The sequence below is a fragment of the Phyllostomus discolor genome, chromosome 9 (assembly GCF_004126475.2).
Source record: "Phyllostomus discolor isolate MPI-MPIP mPhyDis1 chromosome 9, mPhyDis1.pri.v3, whole genome shotgun sequence".
Classification (NCBI taxonomy): domain Eukaryota; kingdom Metazoa; phylum Chordata; class Mammalia; order Chiroptera; family Phyllostomidae; genus Phyllostomus; species Phyllostomus discolor.
In genome coordinates, this window is record NC_040911.2 from 13,759,394 (window position 1) to 13,777,946 (window position 18,553).

General features: G+C 42.7%; 1 protein-coding gene across 2 annotated transcripts in view; it reads right to left on the bottom strand.

Moving 5' to 3' along the window:
• Nucleotides 1-4,314: 4,314 nt before the first annotated feature.
• RAB27B (RAB27B, member RAS oncogene family) overlaps nt 4,315-18,553 on the bottom strand; it is a 125,506-nt gene continuing 111,267 nt past the window's right edge. For both annotated transcript variants that reach the window (XM_028524227.2, XM_028524228.2), the window contains 3 exons: nt 13,977-14,080; nt 11,239-11,362; nt 4,315-10,551 (listed from right to left, as the gene is read on the bottom strand). In XM_028524227.2, the coding sequence (XP_028380028.1) occupies nt 10,362-10,551; nt 11,239-11,362; nt 13,977-14,080 (418 nt within the window). In that variant the 3' untranslated portion in view covers nt 4,315-10,361. The remainder of the gene's footprint in view (nt 10,552-11,238; nt 11,363-13,976; nt 14,081-18,553) is intronic.

The following is an 18,553-nucleotide window of genomic DNA, read 5'->3' on the forward strand; positions in this document are numbered from 1 at the left end:
CAACAAGCAGGTTCAGGTGCCTAAAAAGATCTGAACTCTTCAAACACAAAAGTATTATTTTAGTAGCATCAGGATTATTTATTATATATGGATTATTTTCTGTAGCCTTACTATTTCAACTTTTATCATTTGAAATACTTTTAAATAAACATTTCTGAGTCATAAAACAAATGATGACAGTGAAAAAATTTCTTGGTCTATTAGTAGCACACAGGACATAGACAGAAAGAAACACTAGTTCCATTGAGTCAAAATAATTGTACTTAAGGTAACTAATATTGGATCAGAAGGTCCGAGGTGAGCCTTGAAGTGAATACATGGAAATTTAGTTTCACTTTGATTACCTGTAGTGTTATAATTTATTATTAACAAATGTTTAAACAATTGATACATCTTTTGAATAATTGTTTATACCTTATAATACAGAACCTTATCATTTGTAAAATTTTGTTTTTATTTCTTTTAACATTAAAATTACTATGCATAAATACATTGACTTTTTATTTGACCATTCATGGTAATATAATTAATAATAAACTGATTGTTTTTGTCAGTAAAAAAGATTTAAATAGCTCCCTGGATTTTCTGCTAATTTTCCCTGAATCCAGATCAATGGCAAAAGTAATCTATTATGTTTTTATTCTAAATTTGAAAAAAAAGGTAGCATCATGAAATTAAGAACATAAACTTCTAAAATTCTTTCATATCACTTCACTTTGAAAATCCTTAACTCCTATGACTGGCAAATTATTACAGCATCCTTTAATATCAAAGTAGGGATCCAATTCACCAATAACTGATAATCCCCTCAAGTAAAATCATAATCATTGTGATTCTCTTTCTTTTCTTCCCTTCTCTTACATTTTGACTAGAAATATTAAGGATGAGACAAAGATTTAAATTATTGAATTTAATTGCTTTGCCATTAAAGTATATACTTACGGGTTTAAAATTGTAGCAGAGTCCTGGCTGGTGTGGCTCAGTGGATTGAGCACCAGCCTCCAAATTGAAAGTTCACTGGTTTGATTCCTTGTCAGGGCATATGCCTGGGATGCTGGCCAGGTACTCCGTTGGTGGCGAGCAAGAGGCAACCAATCAATGTTTCTCTCCTTCTCTTTCTCCCTCCCTTCTCTCTCTGAAAATAAATAAAATCTTTTTAAAAATAAAACTGTAGTAGAAATATGGGTAATTAGGATTTGTCCTAGGCATGCAAAGTTGGCTTAGTAATGTTCAATGTGTTGATAATGGTAATGTTTTCATGGGCACGTGTCTTCGCAAAAATCAATAAATGATACAATTTAAATATTTGAATATTTGCTTCAATAAACTAGTAAATATTTAAGTTAGCAATGTTATTTTGCAGTCCACCCAATCACTTTGTTGTGTAGGATTCATTCATTTTGGGGGGAACAAATATTTATTGAGTGCCCCCTATTTGCCAGGCCCTGGTCCAGACAGAGGTCAGGGCTATAGCAGTGAGGAGGGGGAAGGCATCCTTGTGGACAGGAAGTTTTTTTTTAATCTCTACCTTCATATAAATGTACCCAGTGATGAGGAGCAAATAATAAAGAGATGTTCGTTGGCTGCAAGGAAAAATAAAGCGGACTCAGGGATCCGGAGTTACCAGGGATGAAAGGCTCTGGCCACGGTTTTCAATCAGGTGATAATAGAAACTACGGCAACCATAGAATGGTCATTTAAATAGGATGGTCATTTGAATAAGAACTCACTTACAGTGCTATATACCTGAAACCAATACAGAATCATATTGAAAGTAAACTAATTAAAAAATAAAAGTAAAATAAAAGTAAAAAGGCGAAAGAAGTAAAATGTTACAAAGCATCACTTCTGGTGCATTAAAAAAATTAAGAACTCTCTTTAAAGATAACATTTAAACGAAGATGGGGAGAAAGGGAAGTGGGTGGAAGGAGCCGGCATTTGGTGGGAGACAGGTCCAGGTGAAAGAAGGCACAGGGGCACGTTCTTTGCAGGAGGAATAGGCCAGGTGTGTGTGGAATAGCCAGGACATAAGCTAGACGGGCAGGTGATGAATAAGCCTCAATATTTTCTAAATAATTTTCCATGCAGCATATTCTTTCATATATTTTTAAAAGATTTTATTTATTTATTTTTAGAGAGATAGGGAGGGAGAAAGGGAGAGAAACATCATCAATATGTGGTTGCCTCTTGCTCACCCCCTACTGGGGACCTGGCCTGCAACCCGGGCATGCGCCCTAGACTGGGAATCAAACCAGGGACCCTCTGATTTGCAGGCCAGCACTCAACCACTGAGCCACACCAGCCAGGGCCACTTACTTTTCTTTTCTTTTTTTTTTTTTTGGTAAATCATTCCTTTATTCAATCAGTTTTTCCTCCAGTTCTTTGAAGTCTGAGCAGTGGGAACCTAATGACTTTTAGAAATCCATATCCCAATCCCTTCCTCGGTCTGTGTTTTTCTAATTTACTGAGAAAGCCCATGTTCTCTGGAAAGGCCAGTGAAGAGCAAAGCGCTCTTAAAGGTTCAGTTGCGTGGTCTCGTTTTGACCTACCCTCTTTGCCTAGAGGACTCATAAGAAACTGCTTTGGGCATTGGGGAGCAAGATGCTGTGTGCTCGTATTTAATACAGTAACTAGCACTATTCAGGTCTCTCCCCTGTTTGACGTTTTCCATGAGCGTGGATGAGTTCCTGATGTCCGCCTCTCTGGGGAAGCCATCAAAGAGATTGAAATCTTCTGTTGTTAACCTTTCTGTGCTGTGTCTTTTTCTTTTTTTAACCCTTTTGGTACAGACAGGCCTTTCTCTCAGAGACCTTTGAAAAAGGTCCAACGCTATGATCATTTCAGAGGTCTGATTACTATCACAAAATGTTTCTACTACCTGTAATATAGCCTGAGTCCAGCTGTAATGGGTGTGTTGGTTTCCTAATCCATAATGCAAGTCATCTAAATGAGTTTCTGACAGAACAGCAATGTTCACACTCAGTCCAGATTAGAAAGAAAAAAATTCCTTGGTAATGAGAACAGTGAATAATAATATCTTATACACAGTTTTAAAACAAGAAATCCTATCAGTCCAGACAGTGAATGTTTAGAAGGTCTATTTTTTTCCTCAATACAGGGCACATTATGGTCATTTATCAACCTGCCCTGGCTGGTGTGGCTCAGTGGATTGAGCGCTGGCCTGCAAACCAAAGGGTCACTGGTTTGATTCCCAGTCAGGGCACATGCCTGGGTTGTGGACCAGGTCCCCAGTAGGGGGTATATGAGAGGCAACCACACACTGATGTTTCTCTTCCTCTCTTTCTCCCTCCCTTCCCCTCTCTAAAAATAAAATAAATACAATCTTTAAAAAAAACTTATAAAAACATCAGGAAAAGCAAGTCACTAATGATTTATCTCAAATTATTTAAGATGAAGCCAGAGACAAAGATTCTGCCTGTGTGAAATAGCACTACTGCTATCGCGGAGGAAAGTTGAGAAAATGGAGCCAAGCATATATTTGCTTACGGTGGGAGAGTTGTTTTTCTCTTCAAATTAAAAATACATTATTATCTTAACAACACCTAGTTAAGTAATGTATGGAGGGAGAACAACTCTGGGAACAAGGCAGCCCTTGTAAATGAGCGTTTAATGGAAGCTGCATAGTTGTGGTCTTGAACTTGCCTTGAACAATGGTCTGTTCGCCAGCCTGTGACTGAGGGAGCTACCACCACGTGCCTCAGCATTTTGTTATGGGGAAGACATAAGTTATAACGTGAAAACACGGTATGCTATAGAATACTTCAACATGTTAAGTGCTAATTTTATAAATATATCATTTAAAGTTATGAGAAAACTTCCCTTGCAAAACTCAGTCTTTTTAAAGAAAAAAAGATTTTATTTATTTTTAGAGAGAGGCTGAGAGAGAAAGAGAGGGAGAGAAACATCAATATGTAGTTGCCTCTCACACGCCCCCTACTGGGAACCCGGTCCACAACCCAAGCATGCACCCTGACTGGGAATCAAACCCGGGCCCCTTGGTTTGCAGGCCTGCGCTCAATTCACTGAGCCACACCAGCCAGAGTTAAATGCAGTCTTTAAATAAATAATAAATGAGAAAGTTTAGGGCAGTGGATAAAATCACCTGACTGCCTCCTAATGGATAGCTTAGCTTTTTTAATTGAGGTATAATTGACATAGCATTATATTAGTGTAAGGTGGATACCATCTGTAATACGATGCACATTTCCCATTTAAACCCATTTACTGTCCCCGGCCCATCACATGTTGAACTTCAGCACCGAAATAAGGTTGCTCTGACTACACAAAATAACTGGTAAAAATTATTGGCATTTTTATTTGAAAAGTGTGCAGTAACAATCACTGAATACAGTTCTCAACCATAGTATTCAAACCCAGACACCACAAAATCATTGGATGCTATGATTTCTGAAGTCACTGGAACTTTGGTACACCAGGATAACGACCTAACAGCATCTGTCAGGCACCGCAGTCCATCCAGGGGCACAGAGAAAAAAGCCCCTAGGTTCAGAGTTTTAACTCACAGTCAGAGCACTAGACGAAACAGAGATCTGTGCAGGCGACAGACAAAATCGAACGTGCTTAGCCTAGAAACGAGGACGGCATCACGTGAAGACAGACCATCGGGATGGGGGGAAGCACATCCATGTTACGTCAGAACATCGTCTACTCTTGACACGTGAAGCGGGATTACTAACTTGTATTAAATAATTTCAGATACAAGTATCTTTTACAAGGCCATGGACACAAAAGCCCTATTTGTACAAGGAGTATTTTGACCAGGTTGTAATATGCAATCTCGAATATAACTGGACTCCCTGAAGGAAATACAAGGTGACATACAAAACAAAATAGAACTCATAGTTTTTTTCCAGGAACTTGCAATATATTAAACATTTCAATCAAATACAGTAACCTCAAATTGACTGCCCATTGGTGGCTTCCGAGACACCACCTACTAAAATGACCTGTGTCCCTGCTACGACACTTCTATTCACAAGTGGTTTAAATGACAGCTTTGACTCTTGATTAGTTCTTAGTTTGTGCTAACAGTGCCTGTGTATGAAGTGGGACATAACCTGCAAACCTATTTCTTATGTATGTTCGCCACGGAGCCCGACAGGAACCTTGGGAAGCACGTGGGGTTGGCAAGTCCCACATGAGGAGAAGCTGCTGTGAGAGTTCATAACAGACACATGGTTGCCAGCTGGTTCTTTCTGGACCCTTTCTATTTCCAGGCTTCCTCTCCAAGAGCATTTGAAACAATAACCTGGAGAACAGAAGGTTCAGAATACGTATGGTGTGTTACTCCACATTGCTAGGGACCCTACTTTGAGGTGTCAACAGACATATGGACAACAGCCACTGGTTAAATAAGAGACTCACTAGGTCATTAAGGGCAGACAAACCAGCTCCTACACAATTTGTTAAAGATCCTTAAAGACTAAGTCAGCTGAGGGGTATTAGCCGTGACTCCCATGGCTACTCCCATGGCTCTCTTTCTCTGTGAGAAAGAGAACTGGAAAACATTTAAATGACTTCAAAGGTGATTCATTTGTACATTGTTGTGGGTTTTTTTCCCCCAAAAAGTGACACCCTGTGCAATAATCCCACTCTTTGGGCACGGAGAGTTTGTTCTCTCTGTGTGCGAAGTCAGAGAATCTCTCAGCAACCATAGGCTGCCGGCGCTGCTCTGCAGAGAACCATCTTTGTGAAGCTACTCCAATCTATCAGAAAAAGAGTTTCAGATAAAAACGTTTGTTTCCAAACTTTTGATTCTAATAGTGAAATATCTTAGCTTAAATATTTTTATTAGCTTAGTTCAAAGGATATAATTCTCTACCGGGTAGATAAAAATGAAGGATAAATATTTGCCATGGATGTAGTTACAAAAACTCTTTCTGGTCATCTTCTTTTTCCTGCCTAAACATCCACCTTTTGGGGATGAACTCCTCCATGTGCTGCTATATTTAAGAACTTCACTTAGAAACTTTGAACTTGTCTCTCTCCTTGTAGCTCTTGCTCAACCACGTCATTGTAGTTGATCTCCACCCAAGAATTCTAAGGCAACAAGTTTATAAAATCCCCACTATATGTAGCAATAATTGTTATCACTTCTACTTTATGAGACAAGTATTTTCATGGGTTTGTCTTTATGCATCAAGACAACACTCATCCCAGACAATATTCTCTATCTACTTTCCATGTTAAGAGCTCACCACTCTGCCCAGAAATAAGTTCGTATCATCTTGGCCAAAAATCAAGGAAAAAATATACTTTTTTGGTAGATTTTTAGACAACCTTTTCAAATACAGACAGCATCTTGAAAAAAACAATACAGCTTTCCCTAACATACTTAAACATTCTAGACTTCTCTTAATGCTTTAAAGCTGGGTAGGAGAGGGTGAAAGTGAAACTTTTAAAAATCTCTTTGGTTAACATCGGTTCTCAGAAGTTCCTTCTAAAGAGTTATTCTGTGTCTTAGGAAATAGAAGCTTCAATATTCTTTCTTTAAAGCTGGAGTTCTAAACTCCAAAATTCTTTACAGATGAGGGGTTCCCCTCAAATTTTTAGTGTGACACACGATAAGGACTGCGTCTGCTCTCCCCAGCCTTTTACCGCGAGAACAGAGACACAGGGCGCTCAGCGATCTGTTCCACAGACACGAGATTCCCGGGTATGCGCTGAACCTCGTTGTACACGCTGTCTATTGCACATATTATTTCTCTAAATGCTGTACTCACTCTACCACTGAAAATGAGCTTCATTACATTGGGTGATTTCCAGCAGACTCAATTTACAGTTTAAAGAATATTTGATTACTATTAAGTTATTTTTTAAATATAATCACGTCCTTCTCTATGGTCAAGCTTCTCTCCCTCTCGTAAAGACTGATTAAAACTCTTGCCCAGTTCATCTGACCCATACTGATTGGTAGAAAACACCTTACACTAGAAGCCTAAGAAAGACAGCACCCTCTCCCGCCCCCCCCCGCTGCATACAGAGCACGGCCCATCTGATTAAAACAAGACAAAATATTTACTGTAGAAAATGCTGGCTTTGAATTTTTTGCAGTGTGGTAGCTGGTAATATGGAAATGGTAGCAAACTGGCTAGAGCGTGACTTGAAAGAACTTTAAAACTCTCATGTGGAGACCCACCAGCTCAACTCCCAGAATTTAGTATTTTCTCTGCCGATTCATGGCCTGTCACCCTCTGCATACCAAGACGAACACTGTGTTCTTGCAACTAGTTCTGACACATTTTCCAAAGGATTTTTTTTCTTTACATTTAACGATAACTTTGTACCTAATCAGTTAAGAGTCTCAAGTAATGCTCACTCCATGAGAACTGAGCTAGGAGACCAGGAGGTGGTGGTAATGACCTCCAGATTCTGATGACGTCCTTGAACCCTCTGCCGAAGACATCAAAGACCTTTGGCTGCATCAGTGTCTCTGGGAGGCCTCCCTATAACAGATTATAGGACGAGCTACGTGGCTGGAGACAGATTTGGTCACAGAGGTATCCGAGGCACCGGTTTAGAGCAATGTAAACATCGAAGCAGAATACACGCCCCAGACACGGTTTCTATACCAGAAAGGAATTTCATGTACACTTTACATAGTTTCCCAAAGTGCAATTTGGTTTACAAGAGCATTTGGGAGATAATTAGTAATAGGACTCACCTTGGCTAAAAATATATGTTACTGTGGGTGAGAGCGACTGTGCAATTCTCCAAGGCAGTCTGCCTACTTTGTGGCCCCAAATCAGTAAAATTAATAATACAGAATATTAATTATGTGATAATGAGAGGGGGAATTTGTATGAACGTTTAAATAGAATTTGGGGCCAGGTGTCAAACTTCTCAGAGAAAATTATTTTTTACATCAAGTTTTAATCAGTAGAATACAATTATAAATTACTTTTCATGCCTGTTTTAAGTTTTGTTGTCCTTGAGATTATTACCCAGTAATTGTTCTTTTCACAGGCACAGTTCTATAATTATGGACATCATCACCCTCTGCTTCACGCTGCAACGATCCAGTGACAATCTCAAAATAGACCCTGAACAAATGCTCGTTAAATAAGCTGACAATGACAGAATCTTGGCATAAGTAAATCAATCATATAACTGGGAAATTAAAAGAAATAGAAAGACCTACCCCAAATAGAATACCTTTAGAATTTTATGAAGGCTAAACATTCCATATTGTGGAAATGCAGGGGGAATCACAATTTGGATCCAAATAAGAAAGTGATATAACGACCTCAAAAGTTCACCAAATTTTGCTACAACAATAGTTACATTGTTTCTGTTCCCTTTTCTAAAAGAAACATGTTTCTGGATAGCTAACAGATTTCCATTTTCATGGCACAGGTACCGAGGTCATGAAGAGCATCCTGGAGGGAAACACCTTTGCAGGTGGCCCCCGCCTGTGATCCATCTTAGGAGCTGGCGACGCCCTGCAGAAGTCAGAGGAGGTGGGCAGTAAACGCCAGGAACTTCGCAGAGGGTGGACTCGTCAAAGCTTCCGGACTGCTTTCATTCATGGCGCATTTCTGAGCCCAGTCCACGCTAAGATCATTATGTCTACAGACATTTCTTTGGATCTAAAAATGATTCGATACCAGAGAGAGGTTGGCAGGCAGCAGTGGGGGACAGGGAGCTAAGTTGAGGGTTTCCGGCATCTGTAACTTAACAAAATAGGCACCAAGTTGGAAAAAAATGAAGTTTAACTGACAAAATGTTATAGGAAGAGGAACTATTCCATTGAAAAATCATATAACGCCTAACAAAAAGAGAAAACATAAAGTGTAATGCCTTTGTTATTGATAAAATTCACTGGAATATTTAAATAACAATTTAATAAGAGTTGTTGTTAATTTAGACACAAATGATAATAGGCCAATGAAAAATACTTTGGGGATCATTTTTTTTCAAAGAAAAGACAGCTTCTTATAAAAAAATAAAATGATTTACAAATTTTTGGTGAGATAAAATACAGTTCCATTCCTGCCCAATCCCCAAATATAGGTCAACTATGGGCCTTTTGCCTTAGGCCAAATAAAAACAAATGCTAAATATATTATAATATGGCATGAGTTACCATCAATTTTTTTTGTGATTAATGACATGAAAATTCAGAGTAACCATTGAAATTGATCCATCATTACTCTGAAGTTGGTCTACACAGTGACACGCCTGTATTTTTACAATTGATTCAAAGCCAGGGGTAGGTGTGGGTTAGAAGAGAGAAATATAATTTAGAGATTTCACTGTTTTTGTAAATTGAAAAGAAATCCACAACTAATAGTCACCTTTTGTTTCACATCACCAGCATATTCACCTAAAAGAAATTAAGGTGAAATAGGGTTTTTTTTTTACTGTCTTTAAAGAAAGATACTTAATAAACAGCAATCTTTCATTTGTCTTTGCGACTATCACCATTTACTTAGGGGAAAAAATGAAATGTGAAGCCGAACCCTGAACCTATTTCTAAAATGATGTTCGAAATGGAAACTTCTGGATCTTCTCTTAATCCCCACTGATAATGTCAATTTCTACTTGGCCGGAGTGAAAGCTGACTATTAACTCCTCCAGACATCTGCAACAGATACATTTCATTTCGTTTGTCCACATGCCGTGGTCCCCCACTTTCATTTTTCTCCCCGGGCGCTTCCCTTGTACTTTGTCGCTCACCCTCTTGTTCTTGTCTGTCTGACATTTATTAATATAAAGATGGCATTATTACACAAGTGCCCACATTTTAGCAGAAGTCTGACATTCATCCCCCCACAGCCTCGTCACTAAATTACTCTTTCTAGTACCGCTTATTGGGCAGGATCATTCTTAAGGATCCATTTAAAATTCTTTATTGTGTATCCACTCTAACTAATATGTTCCCCCAATGCAAACCAAGAGTAATAATCATATTCTACGTGAGAAGCAAACTCAGTCTTTTGAAAAAAATCATCTTTCTATGTTCTCCCTTTGGCAGCCTATCCCTCTCCAGTGCAACAGGGCGAGCCTGGCTCTGATTTAAAACGCCCTCCATTTCGTCTTGTGCCCTCTCCTGCACACTTGTCTTCCTTCTAAGAACAATGAGCCGGGCACTCGGACTGGTGAGGGCACACTACAAAAGCTTTGATCTTGTTTGAAAGCGCCTCAGAAACCACCGGTCAATTCTTTTGAATACTGTTGACTATTTTGGTTTCTTAAAACAGATTCTCTGGCAGGAGAAGACAGACGCGCCACTGTGCACGGTGGCAATTTCGTGGTTGGTCGCTGATCGGGCAGTAATATCAGGCTGGGGGTCTGGGTGAGGAGGTCCTGGGCAAAGTCTAGCAGGCGCATCTCTTCTCGGCTGCTTTGTCCCCGTCCAGCTTCCCGGAACTTCCACCGTTGACAGCGTCGGGGACTTGGGTCTTCTCCACACACTGCTCCATTCGCTTCATGATTAAGTCCAGGAGAGTTTCCACGGCTTTCTCAACGTTCTGGCCAGTCGCCGCACTTGTTTCAAAATACGGAATGCTAGCGTGGAAGAGAAGACAAGTCTTTTTGAGAGGGGGAAATCAGAAAAGATACAAGATGTACAAAGGAATCGCACATGCAAAAATGTGGCGTCTGACCCCAGACTGCCCAGGTTGAACTCAAGCTCTGCCACTTACCAGCTACACAGCATCCCATCTGCTTTGAGTCTCTCTCTGCCTCAACTCTTCACATGTGCAATGGGAGAACTCTAGATCTCCTGCACATGGTTATGAGGGATTACATGAGTACTTATTTTGTGCTCGCACATACTAAGTACTCAGTAAATGTCAGATGCTGTTATTACTAACTGATTTAAAATATCGCATCCATGCCTTTGGAAGACCTCTTCCATTTATGTGCCATTCTTTTTTTTTTAAAGATTTTATTTAATTTTAGAGAGGGAAGGGAGGGAGGGAAAGAGAGAGAAACAGAGAGAGAGAGAGAGAAACATCAATGTGCGGTTGCTGGGGGTTATGGCCTGCAACCCAGGAATGTACCCTGGCTGGGGATCGAACCTGGGACACTTTGGTTCCCAGCCCGCGCTCAATCCACTGAGCTACGCCAGCCAGGGCTTTATGTGCCATTCTTCATTCAGGGAGACTCCTCCTGGCATCAGCCCTGAGTCCCTGCCCCGTCACGGAGCAGCAATGTAAAAGGTCGGTCGACATCACGGTGTCACCGACTTACCTGTACTTGTCGGCCATTTCCCGGGCTTGCCGTTCGCTGACTTCCCTCTGGTCTGGCAGGTCTGCCTTGTTGCCAATTAGCACGATATCTGGGTTTTCACAATAAGCATTGGCTTGCAGTTGGCCTTAGAAAGAAAGCAGATGGAGCCAGCAAGTTAGTTACAAACAAGTGATGTCGAATGACTGCTCATAACAGATTCCTAATCTAGTTGTCCCTCTCCAGCTTTTTATGTGTATGAGCCAGGTTCCTGGGCTCTTCTCGGCTGCGGTTTCCTCATCTGTGAAATGGAGATAATGGCTCACAAATTGCATGTTGTCAGGATTAGTGACAGTTCACAAGCAGGTGTTCTGTGCGAACACCTAGTAGTGCTGGTCTCCATCTGGGGGAGTGCCCTCCAGACGGACATGCTGCTCCGTACCACCGGTGTCTCAGACCTAGGCGGAGGTCAGAGAAGGGACTGTGGAGCACAGAAGTCTGCTCCTTCCTTCAGGAGACTGCTACAGCTCCATGCCCTGGGAGTCCAAGGTGATGGTCTATGAGAGCAGAGCACTCTTCAACCACCACAAGTTCATGTACAATTTTAAGACAGAAAACTTGGTTTTCTTTTTTCTGCAGGAAAGAGAGAGAGAGAGAAGAGAGAGAAGAGGAGAGAAGAGAAGAGAGGAGAAGAGAAGAGGAAAGAGGAGGAGGAGGAGAAGGAGGGGTAAGGAGAGGAGGAGGAGGAAATAGGAGGAAAAGAAAAAGGGAGGGAGGGAGGGAGAAAGGAAGAAAGGGAGGGAGGGAGGAAATGATAAGAAATCTGTCAGCCTGTGTTCTTGAGATTACAGGGATTACTCTAATGTTATCTCAAGGCACGCTGCAAGCAATTTTGCCAAGAAAGAGGACAAAGGCTTACCCTATTAACACCAATTATTCAGGAGTGAGAAATTAAAGTATTATTAGATATAATAATTAATTATCTTCAATCCCAATAGTATCCTTCTGAGTTTTTTTTTAAAAAACAAGGGGGAGTCTCATCTGCTTTCATAAAGGATGAAGAAATAATTCTCTGAAAGTACCTACTAATCTTATCTCTGTATCTCCTCAGAATCTAATAACACCAAAATTTGAATATGGAAATATCATAATAAAAGAAAACAGAGACAGTTCCTAAGATAAACACTCATTTGGAGAAGTAATATTTTTCCCTGTGGTAGCAACGACGCCATCGAACTCACATTTAAAGCAGTTGCATAAGTAGTTATAAATAATCCATAAGAGTAACTACATAGAGAATAACAAGAATACATAAGAACACAGAGAGAACATCTTCTCTGTGCCACACGCTCACCCAGGCTTTGGGCTGCTGCAATGGAACTCAACAGACAGAGTCTGAACTTTTCCAGAGCTCACGTGTTAGTTAGCAGTGGAGCATCAACACCACAGTAAACAAAGAAATGCATAGTGTAACATAACATAATGTCAGGTGGAGGCAGTGATGGAAAGCAACATAAAGGAACACAGAGTAGTCTTTTAGGTGAGGTGGTCAGAAAGGCTTCTCCCTGCAGATAAACAGGGTTTGAACAAATCCTTGAAGGAGATGAAAGAACCCGCGCGCTCTGGCAAGGAAGGAGAGAACTCCAGGCCCAGGGAACCGATAGTGCAAAGGCCCCAAGGCAGTGTGGGGCCTTCTGTCCCCTCCTCCAAAGAGCAAGCGAGTTGTTTGGCGGGAGGCCTGTGAGCTGGGGGGACAGAGCAAGAGTGAATTTGAGAAGAATTTAAGGTCCGGCCACCAGGGCTCTGTGGGTGGGTGGAGAATTCTGGGATGTGTTCCAAGTGAAATGGGAAGTCCCAGAAAGAAGGACTTAGAGCAGAGGCATAACATGACCCAGCTCAACAAAAAATATCGCTCCAGCCACAGACAGCCTGACAATCCAGAAATGACGAGACTATCACCAGCGCCACGGGAGGACATGTACATCCCAGAAGAATCGAAGTTTACATTTGTCATAAAAATGCAAATAAAATATTCTTTTTCCTGCTGTATCGATTAAAAAATAAATCAATCAGCTACTACTCTTCTGTGCTGACATATATCATTCTGGCTTTAATGACTGAATAGATGACTTTTAACTTCATGCTATATCTAAGTTGTATAGATTTTTCTATGCAAGGCCTCCTCACATTTCAATATTTTTTGTAAAAAAAAAAAAAAGAGTGAAATTTTCACTGTGAGCTGATTGGCTGACACACTGCACCTGAGCCTCACATGGCGGCTGGTCTGCTCTGGAGCCGTTTCTCAACTAACTCACCCACTAGTTAAAATTAACTCGTTAGTTAACCCAAGTTCACAGGAACACATTTTAGGAGCCAGTGCACCCTCTCAGGAAATGCAGCCCTCTTCTCTGGGTCCCCTCTGTGTTTTTTAGTAGGTGCAGAAGCTCACACTATTCTAAGTCCTTCAGGATGAACTGGACGAGTGGAATCAATGACCTTACGACTGCAAAAACAACGATCTCAAATACAGGTGGATAAGAAGCCACATAGGCTTCTCCTAAGAGCGTCGAAGGAAAACACAGTTCCAAGTCACTTTGGGTGATAGAACGGCCACCACTTTGAAGGTGGCCCAGGAAACACTGAACTCACGACTTCCCGAGGCTCGTCTGCAACACCCAAGCTGTTCCCTCTCGTGAGGCAAACGCACACCCAGAGCTGTCGGGCCCCAAAGTGGTCAACGCAGATTACTCAGTCCCACTTACTCATCCAGTTTCTGACATTCAAGAAGCTCTGCTGACTGGTGAGGTCAAACATTAATAAGAAACCCATGGCGTCTCTGAAAAAGGCGGTCGTGAGGCTCCGGAACCTGCCGAGAAAGCACAGTGGGTAGATGGGAAAGTTAGCCCGCTTTGGGCTGGGAACCAAAGTGTCCCAGGTTTGATTCCCAGCCAGGGTACATGCCTGGGTGCAGGCCATAACCCCCAGCAACCGCACATTGATCTTTCTCTCTCCCTCTCTCTCTCTCTCTCTCTCTCTCTCTCTCTCACACACACACACACACACACATTCTGGTGACGGCACAAACAACGCTGCAGTACGTCCCTTGCAAGTATGAGACCTTCATGGCATTCCAGGGTGTGCCCTACAGAACCGGAGAGTGCTCAGCATGACGGCTGCAGGGCCACGGGGGGACATCTGGTGGTCGATTCATCTTGAGACCAGGGCCTGGCTTTTTGCACTTACACACATTCAGTCACACGCTTGCTCACACCGCCCCCCGGGGCACATTGGCTCACGGGCCTCCTGTGGTCCATAATTAAAATGTAAGCCACTGCAGAAGACTGGAACTTTAGCTTATACTTTTCAAACATTCTTGTCTGTGCCCAGGAGAAAGTTTGGCACATGGTAGCCTGAAAATGAGTACTCAGGATCACATGCCGAAAACCGAGACTTGTCGGCAGCTGGAACGAGAGTTTTTTTTGTAGGGAAAAACAAAGTTGGTGAGAACACTCTTTGGTGAGCATACTTTGGAGCAAAAGAGTAACATCCACGTGTCCTGAGGAACAGAGAGGACAGGGAAGAAGGGAGGAGGAGGAAAGTGACTATGGAAACCGGGAGAAGGTGAGAGCCTCAGGCATTGGAGAGAGAAAGCAAGACCAGCCGTCTGTTGCGGGGGCAGGGGGTGTTGAAGAATACACCCTGTCATGGGCACTGTAGCAACTGTCCCTCCCCTGCTCCTACCTGCTCCACCTCAACACCCTCAGTGACTTTGAAGATGTGGTAAGACCCACTTCAGCGTCAGGACTGGTGAAACCAGAGGCCGCACTTATGGACCAGAGAAGGCTGGGTTACGCCAGTACAGAAGGGCCTTTGGCAATGCATTTGGACAAAGGCACATAACTTTGAAATTAAGACTATCAATTCCTTTCCTAAATGCCCTGATTTCTGATCCCCTGTTTTAGCCTATTTGTAGATTCTCTGGTTTCCTCGTGGTTCTGTTCTCAACTCCATCTTACTCTACGTATGTCCATGGGTAATCTCAGCCACTTCTTGGCTCCATTATCACCAGTGCGTTGAATCCCAAATTTATGGACAGGGATCTTTCCTGCCTCACACTGCACCCAATTACTGGCTGGACATTTCCACCTGGAGGAAGCCAATGTACCTGCAAGTGTACTTGCCTAAAACCAAACTGGCCTCTCCCCTTGACCTCCTTTTGTGACAGCAGTTTCACCAACTCCCAGTTGCCACCCCTCTTTCTCCTTCGCCGGCTGTACACAATCAACAGCCACCTCCTGACCCTGGCATTTGCGTCCCTCTCCCCTGCCACTGCTCCAGGGTCGGACCCACCACCTTTCACCTGGATAACTGCAACAGCCTTCTCAACCGGCTTCCTGTCTCTAGCTTCATCTGGGACCCTCCCCTTCCCTGGTTTCTTCCCACTGATTATGCAAACCATCGGCTAAAAGCACATTGATGATGATGCATTGCTCTTAAGATAATGACCGAACTGTTTAATAAGCTGTCAAGGCTCTGCGTGAACTGACTGTTGCTCATCCAGCCAGATTCACCTCTGGACGACCCACAGGCACGCTGACCTCCTTTCAGTTCTCACGGAGTTCAGTCTCTCCCCTGACCTTTCACACACACGCTGTGGTACTCTCTGGGGCTAACCTCGCCTCACTGCTTCCTTCCCCTCCAACCCTCTAGCCTGAAAAAGACTCACTCATACCTCGTGTATGAGTATGTATTTATATATGTATAAAATGACATCAGAGGAAATGTCACCCCCCCCAGCAGTCTTGCCGACGGCCACATCTGGACTATGGGCTCCTTGTGGCACGCCTGCCCATCACCCTTTGTTTCCTGTTACCGTCCAAAGTCCCCAGGAGCAAAGGAGTGTGTTTCTAACTGGCTGAGCATTACGTTCCCATGGCCCTGAACACAGTAATTCCTTACTCAGTGTATGCCAAGTTCAGAGAAAGAAATAAAGAGCACAGGCAAGAATATAAAACTAGCAAAGATTTACATGACTTCAGTAAAGAACAGAACTTTTAATACTGAAGCAAGGAGAAGAGACAGTTAAATGACTATTTATTTTCAAATGAGTATATTTTGGATGATTATAATCAACATAATCATGATAATTATGAAATAACGAAAATTGTACTCATTTTTTTTTCTTGTGGGTTTATTCCTCTCAGTCACTGGAAGAAAGCTCACAGAGATTACAGTGCTTTCACGGAATGGACCCCTCTCTGTAGGGACAAGCTGTACTCACCAAATTGTCTCCTACTCAACCACAATAGCATGGCTAACTCAGCCACAACCGCCTGCTCTCTTTCTGCGTGTGTGTGTGTTTTATTTGAAAATGAGACCGTGCCGCACTCCCCTCTCATTGCCCACAGCACATGACAACGCTACTTTGAAAACGTGCTCGTTGTATGGGGCTGACTGGGGCAATCCTTCTGCATCTACACCCATGGGGAGAGGATACTCTTCGTCTGCCCGTGGCTCATCCCTCGACCATTCTACCCCAGTGCCCCTGCTTTCCTCCGTTCTTTCCAGAACCTATTCCAGAGGGAAGGCAACTGGCTTCCAGCTTCATCCATCAATCTCATCCTGTCCGCAGGGCGGAGAGAGCTGAGACCCCACACAAACCAACAGATCCCAGGGGCACATGACGCCGCGTTCTCCCTCGCTGGGCACTAAGGCTGTGCCCTGTGTCCTTCACACTCACACAAAGGGTGTTATTTCCACCTCCCTCCCATGACATTGCTTGTACCAGTAACCATGACCTTGTACGGGTTATGCCTCCAGGTGTCCTCGCACAGGGGGGAGGTGTGAGGGATTGTTTATCTTGTGGCTTAGCGACACCTTACCTTGGCGGAAGGCAAAATGCTCAGGGGATGAATAACCCCATTGTTACCATGACTGCCCCTAGTCCTCCCCACTTCCCCCGGAGAGCAGCTGTCGGGAGGGGACAGGCGAGAGAAGCCTGCCATCCCGCGAGGCTGACATATCGTGTGCGAAGACATATGGGAACCACATTTTCTCATAATACTTCTTCAAATATGAATCAAACTGGTCTATAAAACATACATCTTTGTGACAACCAAACTGACATATGAGCAGAGATTCTTGCGAGGAATGACTGTGGCGGCACCAGCAAGCCGTGTTGAAGGGTGTGTGTAAATGGGATTCACAGTCAAAAAAGCTAACAGAGACGGCCCGGCACCTCTCCCGGCGTTCCCACTCACTGAAAGCGAGAACGCTTTGGACGCATTTCAAAAACCGCAGTGTTTACAAGCATAAACATTCAAAGGCACGCAGTGTAGGATTTGGAGGTATGTGCCTTCTACATATCTCATCTTGTCAATCTATTGCCAATTTTTACTTAATCTAATATTGAAGAGCTTCATTAGCTTGGGGACTTGAGCACTTTGAAATCTCGCATTTCAGAGAAATATATTGTCATCAAATAAAATAGCACCTCCAGCTCTCTGCAAGCGGCACTGTCGTCTACTGAGCATCTCTCACCTTGCTCGCTCTACCAGATATGACCCGAAACAACCACGGTCTCAGCCCGAATAAATCTGACAGTTTTGCTGGGGTGGCGGGAACACAGGTGAATCGAAGAACAGCAGATAGAGACAAAAATAAAAACCTGCTTTATTACAGGTGGTAAAAATTAATTAACTTAAGGGATGGTGGAGGAGGTATCATAGGATTCCAGAAGGAAGAGGCAGCTTATTGATGTCGGGGTATTCAGGAAGCCCCAGGGGGGTGACATATGAACTGGGCCTGGTAAAGGAGAGGGTCAGGGAGGCGGGGCAGGGGTGGGACATCCACGCTGGAGGGCAATGCCGTGTCCAAGGTCTGAGGGAACAAAGTTAGTCAGATGGCACAGGACAGGGAGGCTGCACAGAAGAAAGGAAAGAGACGAGAAGGATCTAAACTTCGCTTCCTTCAATTCTTTCTCTGAGGAACACCTGTAGCAGTATTAATTTCTCACCTTAATTCAATTCAACTCCGTTCTGGAGAAGTTTTTGTTTTTCCCCTCTCATGAAGTACAATGACAACGTAAAACAAGAATCTTCACAGAGATTTTTGAACATCTGATTTTTGAAATCTGGACAAAACCCAACATACTAGTTATGGTTAATAAACTACAAACAACTTATTTCACTTCTAGACCCAAATGTCTATTTGAAACCAGGGGAAGAGTCGCATATAGTGTGGGTCAGTGCTTCCCTGGACACCTGAAACCAATATGAAAGTAAACTATAATGAAATACAAGCAAATCAAAAATAAAACCAGTTTTTCTGAGCTACTTGT